At 37.9% G+C, this 23,588-nt stretch overlaps 1 protein-coding gene across 4 annotated transcripts in view; it reads left to right on the forward strand.

The window, feature by feature from the left end:
* Positions 1–23,588, forward strand: part of Lama2 (laminin, alpha 2) — a 570,325-nt gene that overhangs the window by 350,621 nt on the left and 196,116 nt on the right. For 2 of the 4 annotated variants that reach the window (XM_005389182.2, XM_005389183.2), the window contains exons 18-22: positions 3,025–3,111; positions 11,422–11,633; positions 14,993–15,099; positions 15,854–16,117; positions 20,704–20,884. In XM_005389182.2, coding sequence (XP_005389239.1) covers positions 3,025–3,111; positions 11,422–11,633; positions 14,993–15,099; positions 15,854–16,117; positions 20,704–20,884 — 851 coding nt within the window. The remainder of the gene's footprint in view (positions 1–3,024; positions 3,112–11,421; positions 11,634–14,992; positions 15,100–15,853; positions 16,118–20,703; positions 20,885–23,588) is intronic. The other 2 variants (XM_005389185.2, XM_005389186.2) reach the window with 1 other exon arrangement.

Consider the following 23,588-nt stretch of genomic DNA (forward strand, 5'->3'; position numbering starts at 1 on the left):
TATAGAGAGAGAGAGAGAGAGAGAGAGAGAGAGAGAGAGAGACTGAGAGAGACTTACAACAATCTATGCTATGTAAAGATCTATGTTTAGTCATTAGGCGGAACTGTATCCACACACAGATCCTTACCATTTATTCCAGTAGCAGCTTCCTTTCCTTCCCATACTTGTGGGAAGTGTGTTATTCTTGGCCCTTCTGTGCCTTCAGCCCCATTAGCTGAACCATCCAGGAAACAAAACATTCTCTCGGCCGGTGTGGAGCGAACCAACTAGAGCTCACTGACACACTCCTGGAATCGCTTGAAGTCGGTGATGAACTTACATTTCCCTCATTGGGTCACAGAGCAATTAGATGCACATTTCAGCCAAAAGCAGTGTTAACTTGCTACATTTGCCAATACAAATCCTGTAGGAATTTTTTTTAGTGCATGTTCATTTCTCATTCTGCTTTTATTTTTGTTGTTGAATGCTGTCTTCTACCATAGTTATAACAGCAGTAAAGGAGTGAATCCTCTGTCTGTGTTGTTTAAAGAATATGAAAGCAGAAATTCAGAGATACCTTAAGGGGTGGTTTCACTTGGATGTATGATATCAAGCGTCCGTATGACTAGGAGCTTGAACTCACACAGTTCTCACCACTGGGTTTGAGTGATAATTGGTTATATGGAGAAGACAGTATCAATTTGAGAATCATAAGTCTTGGATCCCATGCTAAATTCTCATGGGAATTAGTGTACCTCAACAAGCTCATAGAATGGTGTGCTATAAAGAGTTAGTCAAATCTAATATATTGTTACTGTTTGACTTTTTCTGGAAAAAAAAGTATAGACTTTTGTCAAAGAGCACATTTTATTTTGCTTCTGTTGGTTTTAAATGACAGAGAAGTGTTTTATAAGAATTTGAAATCTATGTTATAAATAGTTTTAAAGTGTCAGAAGCCTTGTCAACCACCTTTGGCATGTCTCATGGTGGACTGATTTAGAAGTTTAAAAAATAACTGGTGGGTGTTTTCTCAAGCATGGTGGTCCCACAGGGAGGCCAAATCCAGGTTTCCAGTTGGAGTCCCTTTCCCCACAGATGTTGAGATGGTTATAGAATGCCAATCTCCGAAGAAGATACACATGAACTGTAGAGATTTGTCAAAATTCAGCTACCTCTTTTGCATCTACAAACAGTAACAAAGTACTATTTTCATGCTAAGATATTGTAGTCATTTTTAATAATTCATGCATCAAGCAGACAAGTAGTAAAAGGGTGAGATAAAACCGTTTCTTTCCCTTTAACATGTGCCCCTTCAATACCACCTTCCATCCACCACAATAATCACCCAAGGTGGGGCCTTTTGCATTCACGTGTGACAAGGCAGATTCCTTTCTCTTGTCACAGATCCAAGTTTGGGTGCCCCGGGCAGCCACCAGCACCCCATAATGTGGGATCTTTTATCTGGGTAATGGTTAAAAATTCAAGTTAACCCAGATGGGCTTTTTCTCCTTGAACCAATAGATTCACTTATATTTCCACTGAATCAAATGTTCAGAATAATAGGTCTACTTGATTCTACTAGCTCCATATTATGAAGAAAACATAAATTATCAAATTTTTACAGGAGTACTATGAGTTAGTCTAGAATAATATTTTTCAAAATTAGTACCCGTGATCTGACCTGCACCAAAGTTAAAAAAAAAAAAATTCCAAAGTCATATAAATGTCAAGAGCAGAGCAAGATGGGGACTTGTAGAGTTTAATTTGTTGTTCTCCCTTTAATTCATTTAGCCATCAAACAAGCCCCTACTGAATTGTGCTGTCATATGTAATAGAAAGTAAATCTATTTGGGAAAACATAATAAGAAAAAGATTAATTGAGGGCATTTGCTTTGCAAATGGTAGAGCAATGCGGAGTGTGAGAAAGTTAGCATGTTGGGGAGCAGAGCCTGGAGAGAGTGACGCTGGGTGGGGGTGGGGAGTGATCATTAGGTACCAAGTCAGAGAAGAGGAGGAAGTTCTGGTGTGCTGCTGTGTTGTTGGGTTGCTATAAATAACAGCAATGTGCTGTACATTTGAAAATCTACAAGAAAGGATTTTGCAAGTTTTCCCCATAAGGAAATAATAAATATTTTAGGAGATGGATGTGCTTGACATGATTTAAACATTATACAGTGTGCCCTATAAGATATTACATCTTGGCCCATGTATATGTACAATTTTTATGTATCTCAAAAAGAAATTTTTAAAAATTGGGAATCAGCAGCACTCACAAGATTCAAAATGGTTGAGGGCTCTTGCAAAAGGCTCCCACAGCCCAGTGCCATGTGTCCATTGGGGCGAGCTTGACGCAGGAGGGAGCCTCCTACCAGACCAGGTAAAGTGAATCTAACGCATGACTCCAACTCTGGTCCTTCAGACCCGATCCGAAATGCATTCAAAAGGAGAGGGAAATTGTGTAAATGCCAAGGTTGATCTTATGATCTTTTATCATATGCTTATATGGAACTTGTGCCCTGATCTCTGAGTGTGTCCTGATCAGTGTAACAGGGTGCCTGTGACTACACACACACAGCCCTTGGTAGGGGACTGGACACTGGAACCCCAGCCCCCATTGCTACTACCACCACTACTATATCCTCAGTTTCTCAAAATTCCTATACTTTTTCCAGGCTGCTTCCAATTCAGCAGGATTTAGCCAGAAGGAAAGTTTATGAGGCTGTGTTTGGTCGGGCCTAGGGAAACCCTACAAAGCAGCGGTATATTCGCTCTTGTTACTGATGATCCTAGACCCAGAACAGCCAAAAGCCAGCTAATACCGTGTCACAGGCATACTTCTCTCCACAGCGCTGTGTTCCTGACTGCAGAAATATCAATGTCATTTCATCCTCGAATGGCCAGACCCTAATCTCTGCATGTGAGACAAGAATGGCCGATCTGTACCCTTTTGTCTCAGCAGTAGTGAAGAAAGAGAAATGAAAATACGCTGCTAATGACTTTGTGTATGTGCTTCCTCCTTTTTCCTGTTTCCCGAAACCAACATAGCTTTAGCCCGACCTGCCATTTAGACCCGAGTTTTGGATTGATCTGTGATGAATGCCCTGTCGGGTACACAGGACCACGCTGTGAAAGGTAAGCACGTACTGCCCTCTCTTGCAAAATGACTTCTTCCTTGGGGGTTATAAAACCACAGGCATTATCATCCGCCGCTCTACTCCAGAAGATCAGCCTAACTCAATGAAATGAAATAAAGTTTTTTTATCACTCAAGTCAAACCAATCCATTATATTTTTATAGTTTATTTATTCTCTAGCAATTGCTCTATAAATCTTCATTCACTCAGAGAATATCTGATTAATGTTTTAATCATAAAGGTTAAACATTAACCTACAATCTTTCTAAAAAGTATTGCTCAAGTGGAAAGTCATACACTTTAAGATTTATCTTACTGTCTAGCATTGGCATCATTTATTTTTCATAATTAGCTTTCTGTCCTTAAAATATGACTTACATTCCTAATTCATAGTTCAAGAAGTGGTCCCAACACTTACTTTAAATATATGTGAAAAACAGATGAAATATAATGTATTATGATGATTTATAGTCTCTTGTAATGATTCTTACACCAATGTTCAAATTCCTGTTGATTTTCTTGATTTGCAATGGAACATAATTTGTGTAATTCTATTTCTTCTTCAAAATGTTTTTAAGGAATGGCTTTACCATATATTCCATCTCCATATAAAAATGGTACCAACTTCCCTTTGATACTGTATTATTGGCAAAGAGAACAACCTTTCTGTGGTTTTAGAACTGGAAAGAGTCCCCTTTTCTACCATCACTGGGGACAATAGGGAGCAGGGAGAAAGGCAGTGAAAGGACCTGCTTTCCCTCCTTGTTACCAGGGTTACCACAAACAGGGCAGCTTCCACCTGTCTTTCCAGCCTTCTTGGCAACCATCACGCCTCTTTCAACCAGGGTGCGTGAAGTTAATGAAGCAGAAGCCAGTCACCCAGAGAGACTTTAGTTAGCTACCACACTCAGTGGACAAAGTGCCCGTGGCAGTTTCCAACAGCAATAAGTACTGTTTGTCAGTATGGTAGCATCTGTAAATTAGCAGTGGAGGAAAAGAAGTGAAAGTAGAAGGATTCATCCGTAATTGAGAAACTGGAGGCCATTAACTGTGTTTTTGTACAGGGAAGCCTGTGTATATTACTTATTATAGTCTTATTATTATAGGAGAGCCCATCATTCTCAAGACAGATTTACAATAAGTATCTAAACTATTCCCCCTCAAGCTTACTACAGGCAACCTTTTCCTTGCAGCTGAAAACTGACATCTCCTTTCTCATACAAGACCATTAAATCCATTTATCTAGCTGAGCATAAGCTCTGATGTGTTTCCATTGCTTTCCTTCATGTACTATTCTTTCCACACATATTACATAATAGTTTCCGGACCATCGATGATTCAAATGGCTACATTTTATTTAACAAATACCTCCTAGCAATCACTATGTACAGGACTAGACATTGGAGATAAACAGACACATTATACTGTTCTTGACTCAGCAGCTCATATCTTTCATTATTATGGATGAGATTGGTCACATGTTCTGGAGAGAATTCTAATTGAGCAATAAAAAATCACCAGGGAAAGAAATACCTGACAGAAAGCATGATTTTCTGTCTAAAATTTGTATTAATGTGATTCAAAAGAAGAGGGAAAGATGGATATGCAAGGTCGCAAATGACATATCTTCCCCAACTCAAGTTTTTCAGCAAAAAAATAATCACCAGCTATTATTACATAGATGATGGATAGTATCTTTACTAGCCAGTATTAGGATTTCCCAGGAATATTTAGGATTTATGATGAGCTAATAAGTCCTTTAGGTAGATAAAAAGTATTAGCAGAAACATTTTTGAGATATACACATTGAAATGGAAGGGTGAGCAATTCCTACTGGTTGCACTGAAAATCTTGACAGTCAAAACCACTGTGGAAGTGATTTGTGTGGTCACTGTATGCACACCATCTGCATAAAATCAGTATTTTAAAATTAGATTTCTGCAATAGGCAAAGTTTGAGAAGTATCCATTGGCATGTTAAAAATTCTAGCTTGCCCTGTTTTATGAAGAAATCTGATGAATTTGCTTGACATAGCATTCCCTAAACATGTGGCTTTAAGTATTCTCCTTTTATTATATAGCATTGCTCAGACTATGGTTTTGGGGGATAAAAATTATAATTTTAAATGATTTGCCTCAAATTACTTCCTATTTTGAACTTCATTCTCTATCTGTAGGAAATGTGTGAGCTTGGGAACATGACCTCAGCCAACTTACTTTTCACCTTTCTCTACTTCTGAGGTTGAATGAAGGTTCTAAAATGCTTATCCTATAGCAAGGTGCCTGTGTGTACGACTGTGTGGGTGGTAGGTGGGTGTGCAGGTGAGTGTGGGTCAAAGGAAACACAGTGGAGGCAAACAGATCTGAGTCTTTCTGCTAACCTATTCCTTGTCCTGATTACCTTTCCCTTCACATCTATCAACTTCTTCCACTACTTCCACCACCATCTCTACTATAATTACTTTTCTATGTTTATTTCCAAAGCTATCCCATTTTTATGTTTGGGGGAAGATTACAGGATTGGTTCCACATTCTAAAAGATCATAACTTTTAGAACCTCAAAATCTAGGAGTTTCCTATGTCTGCACACTTGCTGTGTGAAATCCCTTCACTTGAGAATGTATTGCATGATAGTTTTGCTTCTTGAACTGAGGGAGTGTATTAGCCAGCTTTCCACTTGCTAGATACAATGCCTGACACCCAAAATTGAAACCAGGACAGGATTATTTGGTTCACATTCTAAGGGATTCAATCAATGGTCAACTGGCTCCAGAACATAAATACTGTGGCAGAAGGCCCTGATGGAGCAAAGCTGCTTAGTGCATGGCAAGCAGGAACAGAGCAGGGGCACAGTCACAGGGAAGAGGCAAGGGACCATATATTACTCAAAGTCACACCTCCGTGACCCACGCAGGACACCCAGTAATGGGCTTTACTCATCCCGTGGGCATTTCTTAAGCCAATAAAATTGACACAATTAATGTTACCCATCACAGGGACTAAAGAAAAGCAATAAACTAGAGGATGGCAAAAGTCAATACAGCAAAATGACTGATACCCTTTCAAGTGCAGAATGTTAGTTGCAGCTTGGAAATATTAATCGGGCATCAAGGCACCTTCACCATTGAGGTGTCACTGCTTTGATGGGGAATATTTTATGAAAAGAAGAAGAGAGACAGAGTGATGGTAGCAGGTGTTTATCATGACACTTCCCTAAGACTGTTGGCTTTGGTCATGTGGAGCACCAAAGAATAAAATAGAAAAACAGAACCAGCTTCTTAAAGGGCAAAACAGTTAACACTGGAGAATCAAGAAAAAATAAGAACAGAGTGCAAAAAGTTAAGTTATTTTCAGGATAGGCACCCTCAGCAATATGTCATGGAGAAAGACATGTACCAAGAATGCTAAGTTTACTGGGTGAATTCACAGGACAGCATGCAATGTAAGGAGATGGTGAATTTCTTAACCATCTCCTCTCCAATTGGCAAATTTCACTCTTGCCCTCCCTTTCCCTCTCCCCCTCTCCTCCTCTCTTCTCCCCTGCTCTTCTTCTCTCTCCTCTCTTCTTTTTCTTTTCTTTTCTTTCTATTGTAGTACTGGTTATTGAACCCAGGGCCTTTATACTGAACTGTGTCCATATCTCTTTTCATATTTTCTTTTCAGACAGGGTCTCTCTAAGTACATGTTGACCAGATTGGGCTTGAATTTGTAATCCTTTGCCTCAGCCTCCCAGAGTGCTGGAATTACAGATCAGCACCAGCACACCCAGCTCCAGATGGTCAATTTCTGACAACTCCTCCCGAAGTGAGCAGAGAGAGAGGCCCCCATCATGATCACCTTCACACTTTCCACTGAGCATACAGAAGAAATTTGACTCTAGTTGCCTAAAATTTTTTTAAAATCCGTATATAATTTCATTCACATGATGCCTGTTTAACATTGAGGAAGTGCCTTTTGCTTTTTAATTTCAACTCAAAAATCCTGTAGCTATTTCTGCATCAGGAACATCTGGATGTGGAGCAAATCTGAGAGCCTCGGATCACGGTGCTGATGAGAGTTGCTACTCACATCAGGGTTGCCTCATCCCTGGGGTCCTGGCAGCGGAGCAGGGACTGATAGAAATGACTGCTTCCCCCTGGCAGCACCATGAGCAGAGGAGTGACTGCAGCTCAAGTTCCTAGAGGCTGCTGTGTGCTTTGTGGGTCTGCATGCTGCACAAAGTGGGGGAAGCAGAGCTCCGTGCCCACACATCGTCAGGCCGTGTGTGGGTCCGCAGTAATTTACTTATAGACTCCATAGAAGGAGGCAGACGCTCGCAGTGCTTAGCTGATCACCGCAAATGAAGGGTGAGAGGAGGGATAGTAATTCCAGCAGGTGATAGCACAGCCGCGCTCGTTCGCTGGTGTCTGTGCAGGGGCTGTTCCCTCTGCCTGGAAGAGCACAGGCCTTTGTCTCCATCGCCTGAGACTCACCCCAGTTCAACTCTTCAGTTTCAACTCTGCCACGCTAAGCAGGCTTTTGATGGCATAGCCTAATGCACCGCGGTCGCCCTTTTCTGTGCCCCATGATTCTGCTTGGGTATCTCCAGCTGCTCTGCTGTTACCTTCTTTGCTTTATTAGTCCATGATTGCAGTGTGCAATCATGATTTATCTTCCTTGTGCGGAGTTGGTACTTGCACATAATGATCCTAATTCCTTTTCTCATCACCTCCCCTCTCCTTCCTCCCCATCCCACCGTTTCTTGACCACCTTCTCATTTAAGAAGAGCTGTCCCGCTACTACCTACTGCATACCCTTTAGTTTGCTCTTTATCTATACCTTCGTTTTCCCTCATAAGAGAAACTTTGCAATATTTAAATTTGTGTGTCTAATTTATTTCACTTAACATTATGTTATCAAAGTGCATCCATTTTCCTACAAATAATGCAAGTTTATCTGTTTATGGCAGAGTAGTACTCTGTTCTGTGGAAGTACCACATGTTCTTTACCCCATTTATCTGATCATAGGCAGATAGCCTGCTTGCAAGGTCAGCTGTTGTGAATTGTGCTGCTATACACATGGGTATGCATAAATCACTTCAATATGACATTTAACTCTTTTAGGAAGATACCTAAAAGGGAAATACCTGGGTCAAATCAAATTTTTAATGTTAGTTTTCTGAGGAATCTCCATAATGACTTCCATAATGCATGTACTGGTTTACATAGCCACCAACAATGCACTAGGGTTCCTTTTTGACCATGATCTCACCAGCACTTGTCATTATTTGATTTCTTGATGGTGGCCAACCTTTCTGGGGTAAAACAAAATCTCAGTGCTGTTTTAATTTGCATGTCTCTAGTGACCAGTGATACTGAGCCTTTCTTCATGTATTTATTGGCTTTGTACGTCTGATTCTGTGAGGTGTCTATTCATTTCACTGTCTCTTTTTGACTGAGCCTTTCATTTGGAGGGTTCTAAGTGTTTGAATTCCGTGCACGTTTTGGATATTAGCCCTCTGTCTGAGGAATAGCTGTCACATTTTAATGCACTTTTCTTGTCTATATTCAATGGGCTAGAGACTGTGCCTTATGTTTATGAGTGTTACGTGGAAGTGCTCAGTGCGTTTTCTTTTTTGAGTGAGAGAGGGAAAGGTGAAAGCAAGAAAAAATGGGGATGTAGGCCACAGATTTTAATTAAAAGTTGCCGAAAATATTTTTGAACAGAATGAGATGAAAAGCTCCATTAGTCTTGCTGTGTTCTTTTGCTCATCGTTTCTCTCCACATCTGACATTCATTCCCTCTCCCTCTCCCCTTCTCTCTTTCTCTCTTCCTCTTCCCTGCTCTCTCTCTCTCTCCTCTCTAATATTATTCCTAAGTCATCAATTGCACAGCTGTATTACAAAACTAACGTGTTCTCTGGAATTGTTTACATTTAAAGGATCTCTTCTTAAAATATTGGAAATTGATTCAAAATAGTTAACAAATATGAGAAGGCAACTGTGGCTTTTTACATTAAGATGTCCATTTTTAACAGGGAATTCAATACACAATTTTGATATGAGTTCAGTGAAATATGTTTTAAAATTGTGTATCAGTGAGAGGACTTGAGATTTCATACAGTAATTAGTTTTGATGGAGAGAAAAATCTAAGAAGCTGGAAAGGTCCAAAGGGCTATATTTTAACTAATTTTAATTAGATGAATCTTAATTGGACAGACTATGTAATGCTATTATTATTAATAAAATTATCTGATTAGCTGTATTACATTTCCTGACCCTGAAATTACTTTTAATTCCCAATGAGACATTTAATAAGTCTCTATGAATGCTGCTCTATATATAAAATCATGCACACATGTACATCAGCAGTGGAGCACAGTGACCTGCAGAAAGTGAGCTGGTCTTCCTGAAGGGCCATATGAATTTTCTGTCATGTATATCCACAAATTTTCCTTACACATCCTGTAATAAAATAAAGGATGCTTCTTTATTATTTTACTTAACAGCATTTTACTTTAACAGCATTTTCTCCATGGACTGAGTTTTTATTATTATAGGAGAATTTTGGTCTTATTAATTGGTATCTCTGTTAGGAAAAGTTCCTAGATCTTGTTATATAATGCCATCTCTCCTGAGGGCACTAAGTCATTTCTTAAAAAGGAAACTGAAAATAATAGGTTTTCGTTGACTGTGATAATGATCCCTGTACATCCATATTCTACAGGAAGCAAAGTCACTGCCTTAGAGATAAACAAAATGAGATGCGAATATCTATGGATGTAATTGTAAACTCTGAATAACAAATGAGGCAAAAAGAATCAGGTTAAGATTCGAAAGGATCTTATTATTTTATTACATTATACTCCTAAAGGGGTTATGGGAAATTATATGCTCTAAAATGTTATTCTGTATTTCATGAGTGAACTAATCCATAATTATATTTGTGGAAACAGTATCTTTTTAAACTATGTGTTCATTATTTTATAAACCATTTTGTGAATATAATTAAAACTATTCATCTCATTCTTAAGATTATGATAAACCATTAAATCATTTAGATTATTATGACCTATACATTTTCTAGAAATATTAACCATGTGTTTTACCAAATTATGACTTTATACCATATTTGCAATATTATTAATATATCCTCAATATTACATACTGGATTTAAACCATTTTTATTTCAAGTGGTAGATATGTCTTTCTCTAAAAACATGTCTCACCTATCAGTGAGTGGATTATCCTAAATGTAGTGAACAATAGAAGGAATTATATTTTCATATACTATTTTTGTATTCTTTCAATGTTGGCCTGTGCAGCAAGAGTTTGATTGTGGCATAGATAACACAGCCAGCCCGACCACAAACTTTAGATGTCCTGTTTTGCTTCTCCATTTGCACATATGGCTTAATATGAAGCATATGGAAATTCAGCTAAAAGTGATGACGAGGCAGAATGCACACAGGTACTACCTGTAAGGCTGTATCTGTGACTCTATAACTTTAAGCAGCATTTTAATCATGTAGATCAAAGAAAATTTGACACTATAATTTTTACAAATCTGTGTCATGCCTTTTAAATAATGCAACACATAAGATAGTTTTGTTTGTTTAAAAAGAGACCTGTTATTTGCTAATGTAAATAGGATGCACAGTTTAGCATCACTTTATGCTATAGAATTCTAATAGACACATGTACTTAGACTTCCTGTTAAGAAAGACTCTGCATTGAATATCTGCCCCTGGATCCACACACAAATAAGTGCAAACCTATTATTAATTCAGAGATATCCACAGCCCCCACACAAATAACAATCTTCTGAGTCACAATTCCTGTTTAATAAATTCTGAACCCTTACTACTGCATTTTCTTGTCAGTCTGTTTCTTTATAACGACCTGTTGCTGCAAAAACAACAAAAAATGGGAACCTTGTGTATTTGTACAGAAAACAACCAACTGAGGTAGAGACATACGATGTGTTTTACTACAAAGGCTTTGCAGCATGGACCTGGATCCCTTCAGAGTGCCAGCAGCAGGTTTCTTATTATGCTTTGGTCTCATCCTCAGTGCCTATGACAAGATTTTTATTTTCTTTTTGGTCTGGCTGCAATCTAATTACTAGTGGGGCTGGCAGGATTTCATCTTGTGTCTACACTGCAGTATAGAAAAACATTTTTAATCACCTCACACTCGAGACAAGAAATCCTTAAAAGGAAAAGCCATCGTCCTAGAAGAGAAGTAGTATGAAAAATACATAAACGTCACCTTGCGCGGATTTCCTGGATTCCCCTCCAAACTCTCACTGCTGAAATTTCTCACTGCAGGTGCTCAGAAGGCTATTTTGGACGCCCCTCTGTACCTGGAGGATCATGTCAGCCCTGTCAGTGCAATGACAACCTCGACTTCTCCATCCCTGGCAGCTGTAACAGCTTGTCTGGCTCCTGTCTGATATGTAAGCCAGGTACAACAGGCCGGTACTGTGAGCTCTGTGCAGATGGCTATTTCGGAGACGCGGTTGACGCCAAAAACTGTCAGCGTAAGTCCTGAACTAGTGATGCCCCTGACGGAATTGATATATTACACCTCAGAGAAGCTGATGAGTTCGTGAGTGGGGATTGGAGATGAGATTGTTTGTAATGCAATGTCGCTTGTTTCTGAGAATGATTTGTGCACAGCACAGCCACAAAGTGCATACTCCAAACTATGTCTTTGTCCTAGCTAATAGAGCGAAGCCACCGCAAGTTGCCACCTGGCCAAAGTAATATTTTGCAAATGATGCAAGTATTTCCTTTCATATAAGGAAAGGAAATTTTAAAATAGGTTTATATCCATAGCAGGAAAGGAGAACTCATAAATTAGGTTTTTTATCCCTTTTATTTTGATTCTAATCATTTGTTTGAAATAAATGTACCCCCTCATATTATTTCATTAGTACATTTCAGTAGGTGTTAATAGGCCATGCTTTTATATGTGAACTTTAGTCTTGTATTTCACAATAGATGTACAACTCCACCAATATTATCCCATGCTGGCACAGTTATTGTTGAGCGATTGATTAATTTTCAGTTTGGGAGAATTTGTCCAGTGGTATTTCTGTCTTTTTTCCATGAAGTTGGTTACTCTAAATCTTCACCCATTTCAAGATAGTATATTCCTCTACTCAACTTTGACTCCTTAGCTGTGAGGCACGGAAGTAAGAAATGCTTTCAAGCAGTGGTAATATAATATGCAATGGAGACCTGGTAGTGGAAAGTGGAATAGAAATAGAATATGGATCCACATTAGTACTTGAGAACTTATGTGACCATTGTTAGCTTCTGCTGCTATCATAACCTCTGGGAATTGCAGGATGTAAGACCAGCCTGACAGTTCATTTCTGCTAAGTTTATGATGTGAGAAGACACTACAATAATTCAGGTCATCCCACAGACCAGCAGACCTATGGAAACCCGGAGACGCTTAGTCTGTTATCTCTACTTTGAACAACAAAGATCCACTAGATACCCCATTTCAGAAAGGCACAGGTTCCTTTCCTCATGGATTTAGATGAGTGTTAGATTGCTTCCGTATAAAAATGATAATGTGTTAAATCAGAAGCAAATCACTCTGGGAACAGCTGACATCTAATGGTATCACCTGGGAACTAATGTTTTTAACAGCAAAATTTCCATCAGGCTCTGAGTAGCTTTAGACACCCTAGATTTTTGGCATTGGTGTAATAGCATAGGGAGTTTAAGAAATTGTACTGTTCAAACCAATCATCTAGGATCTGTACTCTGTCACGGTCACTCGTTTAGTAATAAGCAATGCTTGAAGCAGCCGTATATCATGCGGTAGTTTTATCAGTGGATCACTAACTGCAGGCCAACACTGATCATTTATTGACTCCTTTTTATGTCTTCTAAAAACCTCTTCTATAAAACTGAAGACACTGTTCCACTCTTTTTGCTATGAACTAGTGACCTATGGGTCAAAGCCTTAGAACATAGACGAAGAAAGATGAACCATTACCAATTTCCATACCATTTACCATGTGGTATAGACATGGTTATGACTTTAGTGCTCCTCAACCTGTAATTAGGATTAAAATATAATCCGTAATCTATTTTCATAATTTTCATGGATATAGCAGCTCTCCTGCCTATAGTGGTAAATCTCAAGAAAAGAAAGTTTTGTGAAAAAAGTCTAAATTTGTTCATGAAAAGTTCATCCCTACACAGAAATATATTTTGCTTTTTAAATTTATGTATAGTTTCACATCATACTTTGCCGCTAAAAATGCCACTTTCATAAAGTTCTGTATTGCTTTCGTTACTTCTAATATTAATTAATCACCACTATATTTATGGAAATTTAATTGTGTAGTCTCTCAGAAAAAAGAAAGTCAGGATTCTAAGTAATTTGAGATTTTAAAAATGGATGTGTTACACACAGAAGAAATTTACATAAGGAAATTAATAGTATGCACAGTAATTCTAGTGTCTAAATAAAAGCGGATATCTAAAGAAAATAATGTTTTTCAGCCTTTCCTTCCATTTTTGCTATAAACCGTCCTTATGCTATTGTCTGATGAAAATGGCTGTCATCTGGTCGGCCACTTTCTAGGTGCCCAATGCATTAGTATCGAGAGTTATCAGCTACTGAAGGCCAAACTTTACTAGCAGACAACAAAGTAATTTTTAGATAAGCATTAAAGAGAAGGAGAGCTTGGAACCAGGTGAACTGACTAATAGCATGCTCTGATGGAGTAGCTATTTATAATGTGTTCATAAATTGTGCTCAGAATAGTCAGAGATAATGTACAAAATTTACCAAATCCATCTAACCACCCATGTCATCTCCCCCTCATGATTTTATTCTGGCATCGGTGCAATTATATGTCCCATTAAAAATGCACTTGTAGAACAAAGAGAAAGCCATTAATTACTGTTCTATTTATGGAAAGACCACTTGGGTTTTAGACTGATTTATTATATGTTTCAGAATAATATCAGATAACTTTAAAACACAAAAAATGATAGAAGGGTACTTAAAGCAAATATATATTCTACCTTTGAAGGTGGTCTATAAACTGTAAGATAAAAGTGATTTTTCAAATTATAATGGACTTAAAGTGATGTTCTTATTATCAAACATATTTTTCTAATCTTAAAGGGATTTGTATTTATTTCACCTAAAGCTTATTTGTGAAACTTAATACAGAATCTGGCACAGAGTAAATTATCCTCACATTGAGAAAAGGACTAATAAGACGTCACTAGATTTGTAATGACATTGATGTTATAACCTGAGCGCTGTTAATTTTGATAACTTCTCAAAATTAATTTTGCCCTTGGAGTCAGAATGCAATCATTACAATGATATTATACTATTTTAAGTGTGACCCACATGTTAGGTTCCTGGAATCCGGGAACTCCATGCTGCAGTCTGATTTCCACACCCCAACCCCTGTCACCTAGTAAGCACATGGCCTTGTGCATGTCATGGCTTCTTTGAATTTCAGCATCTTCGTTTTCGAGATTGAAGTAATAACGATGGCAGTGAGATTTTAGTTATGTGCCAAGCCCTGTGCTCAGTGCATTATGTCCACAACTTGTAGAGCTGTCATAAGGCTTAAGTCATAGAATGCCTAAGAAAGCGCTTGACAAGGTGGAAAATGTTCTATTGCTGAATTTAGGTGTCAGAGTTACCATCTGGGAGATATTTTTATTGAACAAACCCATGAACACCAAGAGCATTTCTGATTGTGGATTTTTAGATCAAAGATGCTCAACCCGTAAAGTCCATGAACTATTCCCAAACCCACATTTCCCGTCCCAGACATTTCAGATAAGGTATCCTAAACCTGGAGTAGAAATGCCTTTCCAGCTGCAGATGTGTGTCTCCCTTCCACAGCTTGTCGCTGTAACGCCAACGGCTCCTCCTCTGAGATTTGCAACAGTCGCACCGGACAGTGTGAATGCAGACCCAACGTGCAGGGCCGGCAGTGTGAGAAGTGCAAGGTAAGGGGCAGCTGGCCTCTGCTGATCCCTCCTGAATCCCCCCGAATCCCCGGCTGTCCATGGCATGTGTTTTATGCCATAGCGTGCTGGAAAAGGGGTTTGGAATTATCTAATTCTACAGAGAAAATGACTATGATATGTGAAATATATTCTCAATTTTCTATACCATTGCAGTGGACCTGAAACCCACATTTCTTTGGTAGAGAGTTTATATAATATTTCCTATAATTCAGCTGTGTCTGAGAAAAATAATTTACAAATTTAAATCCCAGTCACTGGAGGGTAAAATATTTTTTACCTTTATATTCTGGGCAGAATAAAATGTATTAGTTCCTTTGCTGTTAACAAACACCATTTTTTAGTTTCTTCCATTAAAAGTTCCTTCCAGTGAGAGCTCTATTAGCAAAAGTTTACAGCAGAGAAGCTAATCAATATATTTTTAGGTATAGCATTTGCTAAAATGAAATATGCAATTAACTATGCTATTCTCGGTCCCTGGATGTATTGACTGCCCTGCCTGCAGGAGGACCAGCACCTGGGGATTCCTTCCTGAGGACGGCTGGATGTAGGGAGACCTTTCACGTAAATACATTTTATTGGCAATAAAGACAAGTAGGCAGGAGCAAGCAATTCTCAGATGTCAAACTGGCCTTTCAGCAGGAAATTTGAAAATATCATTAGCTTCTCTCTCTTGAATAACACCATATGCTCTTCTTTTGTTTTCCTTTCATTTATTCTTCTGTTGGGTTTAAAGCCCAATATGTGGTGGGACCCGGAGAAGCAACTCTGTGTGCTGTGTGACTGCAGTCCCCTGGGAGCTGCGTCACAGCAATGCGACATGACAGGAAGATGTGTCTGTACACCAGGCTTTGTAGGGAAACGATGCCACCTCGCCAGGCAGGTGCACCGACAGGAGGAGCAGCCGCAGAGAGCACAACGGGTGCTGGGGTCCCCCCGGAGGTGGGGTTCCAGCAGCTCCAGCGGGTGCCCTCGGGGAGCCCACCGGGCCCCAGCTCTGGTAATCCCAGAGGCGCTGCATGCTCGAGCCCCAGCATGCTGTGTTCTGCGTGCTGCTGCTGATGTTCCCTGGTGGCCCGTAACCAAATAACATTTGCTAAGTGTGCAAACCACAGGCGCAAACTTTAGACAATCCCAGATTGAAGCCCTCCTTGCCGTTTCAAAACTAACTCTCCTCATGCTTTTGAAAGTATATTTAAGTTCATAAAAGTTTCTACTAACCATGGACATGTAGAAATCAAATAAACATTTATTTGAAAGGATACCAAGTATCACTTGAAGAAAACTCAGTTTATGTGTGAACAAGTGGAAAGTGTAACAAAGACAGTGACTGCTCCAAGAATATTTGCAGCATTTGTCTGACATCTCATCACAATTAAGGGTTTCATTTCCACATCATAATTTTGCTCATGTATGCGTCCAGCCCAAGAAACACAGTTTCACATGCTGTAACTGCACAATATATGCAAAATAGAGAAAGTTGTTTCAATTATAAAAATTTAGTCTCCATCTCATTAGGCAAACCAAACAATGCTGGGATAGAAAAGAAAGAAAGAGAAAGGGCCACTTCTCCTGGCTGTGTTGCAAATTATGAGACTAGATTCGCCACCCTGGATTTACCCTAGATGGCTGTGGAGAGTTCAGAGTCAGGGTTAGAAGGACAGGGTGAAATGAAAAGTAAAGAAGGGCAAAGAAAGTCATAATTTTATTTCTTGGAATATTATTGTATCTTCAAAGAAAAACAATTCTGATAATAGCCTCCCCTGATCAGTCCCCAGCCTCATCACTTCCTAGATGGAAGTTCTTGACTCTTCCTCTAATTTCTTGAGTCTTCTAATTCCATAAAGTGTTTTCTGCTTATATCCTCCAGGAGGCCAATGCCAAGAGGTTTGGGGAAGCCCTCTGTGAATGGTGACCAGGGAGAGAGGAGCATGCTGGGAGCCTGCTGCCATGCGGTTCTGACTCCAGGGGGAAGAGTTAGGGAAAGACTCACTGAGTGCATTCCATCAGGTCGCCCACACTTTTACCAGACCAATAGAAAGTGCCCAGACAAAACTTGCCCTTTAGAGGAGGCCTGTATTTGGCAGGAAGTTCTAGGACATTGCTGTCCTCAGCCACTGACTGGGAGAAGTCTAGAGAGAGCGTGGAGTGTTTGTCTAAGCCATTCAAGATGCTTGATCAGAATAGCGCTCTGCTGAGTGGCTTATAAACAACAGAGAGATGCTGATAATTTCCCCTCCTGGCTATGGCCAGCTTCCCCTGGAAAGCCATCTTCTCACCTCCTCTAGTCGAAAAATATCTTTGTGGCTTCTTTTGTAGGGCACCAATCACATTCATGAGGGTTCTGCCCTATGACCTAATCATATCTAAAAGACCTCATACCATCAGCATGGAGGTTAGAGCTGGGGTTTGTGGGACATGGACATTCCACACTGAAGAGTGTCTTGCAGGGAGATGGGTTGATTTACCTCCAGGGCTATTTCTGGGTAGTAGTGAGATCAGTGCATAAACTAACAGGGATTGATCTAAGTAGAAGATGTCATTACTGTTATCATTTACTATCATTGCTAAATGGGGAAATATTTAAATTAGTTCTTTTTTCCAACACAGATGAATCAATGTAAAACAAAAGATATTCTATCTGATGCAAATATCTCCATAATGAAAATTTAGCAGAAAAATCAACTCTTGTTCATGCCCCTTCCCTACATATCTCACAGCAGTGTTTTGTTCTGAGACTACTGTTCCTCTGACACGGTGTGTGTCAGGATGAAGACCACAGACTCTGAAGCAAGGCTGCCTAATTTGCAGTCCTAACTCCACAGTGAGCTAGCTGATAGCTTGAGACAATTTATTTAACCTTTCTGCACCTCAGTTTTATCACTCCATAAAAATGTAATGACAGTAACAACTATCTGTCAAATCTGTCCTGAGAAAGAAATGAATTCATTTTTGTAAATGGTTTTGGAGGTGTACACATAGAAAGTAACACATAGGTGCTAGGTCTTATTATGATCTCAATATGGAAGAAGTTATGGAATCCTCTCCAGCTTCTACTTTGGCCTGGACTGGCACTGTTTTCCCTATTTGTGTTATATTACTAATTTTAATGTTGAGCTATGAGAGCTTGCTTCTTCAATTTTTTCATGAGGGAGGTTTTTCTCCACATTGAAATGGATTTTTGAATCCCAAATGTCGCAATATTTTATTAGTGAAGTGGGATAGTTTTACTTTGGTGTAATTTATCTTCAAAACTACATTATATATGTATATGTATTTGAAAAGTATGGTAGTGACATTTCTTCCTATATATTTCTGTACATAATCATCACTGAAACTTTTTCAGGGATAACTGTGATTTAGAAATTCACTTAACATTGAACTGATTTATCCATTAAATGCATGTGTATAGATATGTGCATAAAGGTGCATAGGTATATATATGTATATACACACAAATATTTAGATAGGTTTGTGTATTTGCTAAATCAGAACATTTAGAAAATGATGATAAATATAACAGACATTTTTACAATTGAACTTACTAGGTAAAAATTCAGAAATAAAGACAGATGTCAAATATTACTTCTATAATTCATATATTTTTTTAAAAACTGTTTTCAGCTAGGATTCATAGCATGATCCTGTCACACTAGCACTCTGAGAGACTGAGGCAGGAAATTTCCAAATTAAAGCTCAGCCTGAACAATTCAGCAGCTAAACAAGACCTGCCTCAAATTTTTTTTTTTTTTAAAAAAAGGATTGGGAATGTTGTTCAGTCCAAAGATCTTGCATTTGATCTCCAGTACTGCAAAACAAAACGCTATTACACAGCCTTGTACTGTGTACGCCTGGTCTGTCTGAATGTTTTCATGCACTATTGTGTAAATATAGATATATAATTGGAATCATAGCTGCTGTATGGTTTCATATGCTGCTTTTTAGAAATTTTACTTAATGTTATATTAATTGTATTCCTACCATTAAAACTGCTTCAAATTAGATTGTAATCATTGCTTATCATCTTATAGCATGAATGTATCATAATTTATTTAGCTATTTCACTAACACTGAACATTTAATTGTCTCTTCAGTTACACATATGATAAATAATCCTGTAATGGGCATGCTCTTGCTTTAATCATGGTTCCAATATCTGATCCTTTCTCCAGGACACTGACCTAAATTTTACATTGAATTCTTTTTATGAACAATAAAAATTATAAGCTTTAGTTTTCCATCATATAGGTGAATTTGCTCTCAAACTCATGTCACTTATTTGGAACTGCTACAGATTTTCTTCTTGAATAAATGAGATCTGAATTATAACTAGAAAGAAAAATAAAGCCAGCAGTAAATGTAAAAGTTAATATGATTATCAAAAATCAACCCACGTTACACTTAAACTGTAAAACTATTCTTAGCTAGTCATTTTAAAAGTCTAATGTTCAGTGTGATTTTTATTTCTCAAATTTAATTTTAATACTGCTAACAGCAGCAGCAAAAATATATAATAAGGCTTATTCATTTCTCTTTGGGTGAGTCACATTTAGTGGCAAGATTTATTTTTACCAAGAAGTCATTATTCAGTATAATTTTTCTAAATAAGAATTATTTTTACAAAGAAGTAATTACTGAGACTAATTTTTCCAGATTAACATATCATAATGTGACACACTTTCTTATTTAAACAGACAGTGATGACATACTTTAAGAAGGATATATGCTTTTCATTTTTCTAATAGGAGAGAATTCTGAATCTATCACTATTTTCTACCATAGTCATGGTTAGAAAGGCTTATAGTCTCCAATGCAAGAATGTTAGTGAAAGCTAGTGATAGAAACTTGACCAGAGAAGATGATGAGTTCAAATGGATAAGGGCTATGCTTATGAATAACTCATCAGAGGCTGAAAATTTCCCTTAACCTTTCTCATTTAGTGCTTTAATATGTGTTCTCACAAATCAATTTCACTTATTAGAATGAAATCCAAGAAAGTAGACCTTTGTCAAGCCAATTATTTGGTCAGCATAGGCATAATCTGTAAATTATATTTATAATATGTGTACTATAGTGATGACTAACATTATTTATGGATCAATGATAAAATTAGATCAAATTCTAGGGGGAAAATGTTACTTCGACTTTAGCCTGCCATTCAATAGTGTTGAAAGCATTTTTACCACAATGAAGATGTTTATAAGATCGGAAAGAAATCAGTTCTGATTGTTAGGTATAAAGTGAGTAAAGTTTCAAATTAAAGCTAGAAATATAATCCATGACTTATTTCACATCGCTGTTAGAATCTGGGGATGTATAGAGAAAGGAAGATGAAAATAGGGAAAAGGAGAACTTTCCTAGTTCTTCCACTAATTTTGTAGACATTGCAAAGCAGTTACACGTTGTATTTTGGATATCACAGAAAACAGCTCCCTGGTGAAATGACAGCTCAGTGTACTAACATGAGTAAAGAAAGCTGGCAACTCATAGGCTCCTCTTACCCGCCTGATCGCTTGATCTTGCGCGTCTTGTTTCTTTGTGAGTTCATCGACCAACACTTAACTTTTCTCTCCTGTTCTGTGCCAGCCTGAGACCTTTGGCTTGCAGTCCGGAAGGGGCTGTGTTCCCTGCAACTGCAATTCTTTTGGGTCCAAATCATTCGACTGTGAAGAGAGTGGACAATGTTGGTGCCAGCCTGGCGTCACAGGAAAGAAATGTGACCACTGTGCCCGTGGGTACTTCAGCTTCCAAGAAGGAGGCTGCACAGGTGTGTACATAAGACCAGAGGTGAGGTGTTCATGCTCTGGTTTTAGTGACTGGGCTTCTATGAAATCGCTTCTAGTAAAGGAAATGTACAGTGACAAGAAAGATAGGATAGAAAGCGCTGCAATCTGAAACGCAGCCTAACAAAAAACTGCACTTGCAACTATGCAACAAAAATCCATCTGTGGATCCTAGTCTTGGTGTGGCCTCTCTGTCTGTGACTTTTGTTTGTCCAAATCCCCAGTGACTATGCAGCTTGGAAATTGTATGTTCAGTTTTGTGGGGCGTGTGTGTGTGTGTGTGTGTGTGTGTGTGTTATCTCAGTTTGCACTCTACTCCCAAACTATTTCAACTTTTTCTTGTGAAAAAATTGATACAAAGATCAAGGAAATTATTTTTTATAGTACAAAAATGTTTTTATCTACATTTTAGCTGCCTTGAAAACTGTGATGCTGTGATAGAGGAGCAGTCTGCCTCTGGATATTTAGTTCAGAGGAAATTGCAGGCTGGTGTTTCTGACATGAGTCCCTGTAGTGGTATCCTAGGTGTAGCCAGAGACATTACACAAATCATGGAAGAGGACAACACCAATTATCACACTACAGAGGAGAAAAAGTTGAGCATTAGTTTTGATGTATATATCACTAATTTAGAGTTAATCCTATTGCAAGAAGCATGAAGTTGAATCTCACCTTTGCTTACTAAACTCATTGACTGAGTTTTAATGATACTTCTGTACTGTACTCTCAGCACCATGGTAAGATTTTAAAACATTGTTATTGACTATAGAAAATCTATGTGAGAATCAATAGGAATAATGTTTAAAGTTATTTAAAGAACCAGTGTCTTTCAGACCAGGTCTTTAGATTTATGCTTCTTATCATAAACTAGCCATCGTAAGTTATTCTGAATCTGATAATTGTGGATCTTCTAAGAATCTGTAAATATCTGTAAATACTAAAAAAGTTACAAAGCTGCATTTTGAAATATACTCTGTTTTTCATATCTATTTCTCACTAACATTCTTCCATGATAGGAATTACTATAATGATACTATATATTCAAATTTAGCTACTAAGCAGATTTATAAATGAAACCAAGAATATTATCTAAAATTATGAAATTATAATTACATTTTATGAATACAAACCTAGCACCCTTCTAAGCCAGTGAAACATAATAGAAAAAGCACAAGTCAGACAGAAAGTATGATCAAGAGTATGACTTGCACTAAACAGCTTGGATTTATGACCTAGTTTTATGACGTATGTGAGCCGGTCTCACTTTCTCTCCTAAAAATTCATCTACTACATTAGGATGATACCAATATATATGTTACAGAGTTGTAAGAGTTAGCTGACTTAATGACTAAAAAGTACGTAGAGTAATGCCTAACATGTCAGTGTTGCATGTCTATTATCATTACCTTTACTGATATTATTAACTACAGTAAACATTGGACTTTGGCAGGAGAAAAGTAATTCCTCACATGTTCTTCCTATTCAGTGTTATGATTCCACTAAAAATCTTCTTAGGAGGGGCTAGGGATTTAGCTCAGTAGCACAGTACCTGCCTGGCAAGTGCAAGGTCATGAGTTTGATACCCGGTACTGGAAAAAAACGCACATACAAAAAAACAAACAAACAAAAAGATCTTAGGAGATTTCTATTTGCTAGTAATGACTCAGACGGTTCTGAAACATTTTTAGCACACAAATTTAAACACAATGCTAACGGTAATTCTTCTTAATGAATAATACATGTAAAATAAATTTACTTAGCATTAGCAACAACAAAAACAATAACAACTAACATTTAGTATTTATTCTGTGTCAAGTATTGTGCTAAACATTTTTCACAGCTGGTATGAAGTGCTTTGAGCAACAATTGTGATCTCCGAAAAAGTGAACTTAATCAAATACCCTAAATTTATTTGGTTAAAATGATTTAATCATCATATAACTAATTGAAAGGGCTCCCATAACATTAGTCTTGCATTTGAATTCAAATTCATTGTCGGTATTTCTTCCCGCACTTTCATTTCATTGAATTAAAAGCTGCACTAAAACACACTCTTAGCTGGGTCAGTGATAGATAAGTAGTGGATGTACTCCTTGTGAGCACGGCTTTCCTGACCTCAAAAGATATTTTGCATTTTTTACAAAGTGCTGCAGATAGATAGGGGACTTTGACTCTTTGCGTATCATCCTACAGTGAAGAAAATGAAATATCTATTGAAAAATAAACCAGGTGACAAAAAAGTTAAAAGTATCCTTTTTTTTTTTTTTTGAGACAGGGTCTCACAATGTAATTCAGGCTGGCCTTGAACTCCCTGTGTGGCCCAGGCTGACCTTGAACTTGTGGTGATCCTCCTGCCTTGGCCTCTTGAGTGCTGGTATAGAGGCATGTACCACTATGCTCAGCTAAAAGTATATTTATATCTAAACAGTGTCTTAACTCAACTGTTTTAAATATTTACAAGGAACACTCCAGTGAGTGCAATTATAACCATATACTATGATATACTAAATTTAAGACACTGCTTAAGTTTATTGGTTTTATTTAAAATCAATGACATGATCAGGAAAGAAAAATTAATCTTTATATCATAGAAAAATCTTAATGAACTTAAATATCATATAAAATTTTAAAACTTTATAGTGTCTGGGTATATGATATAAAGTTAATAAAGAATGTGATAACATCAGT

The sequence above is a fragment of the Chinchilla lanigera genome, unplaced genomic scaffold (genome assembly GCF_000276665.1).
Source record: "Chinchilla lanigera isolate Chin_1 unplaced genomic scaffold, ChiLan1.0 scaffold00035, whole genome shotgun sequence".
In the NCBI taxonomy this organism is placed as follows: Eukaryota; Metazoa; Chordata; class Mammalia; order Rodentia; family Chinchillidae; genus Chinchilla; species Chinchilla lanigera.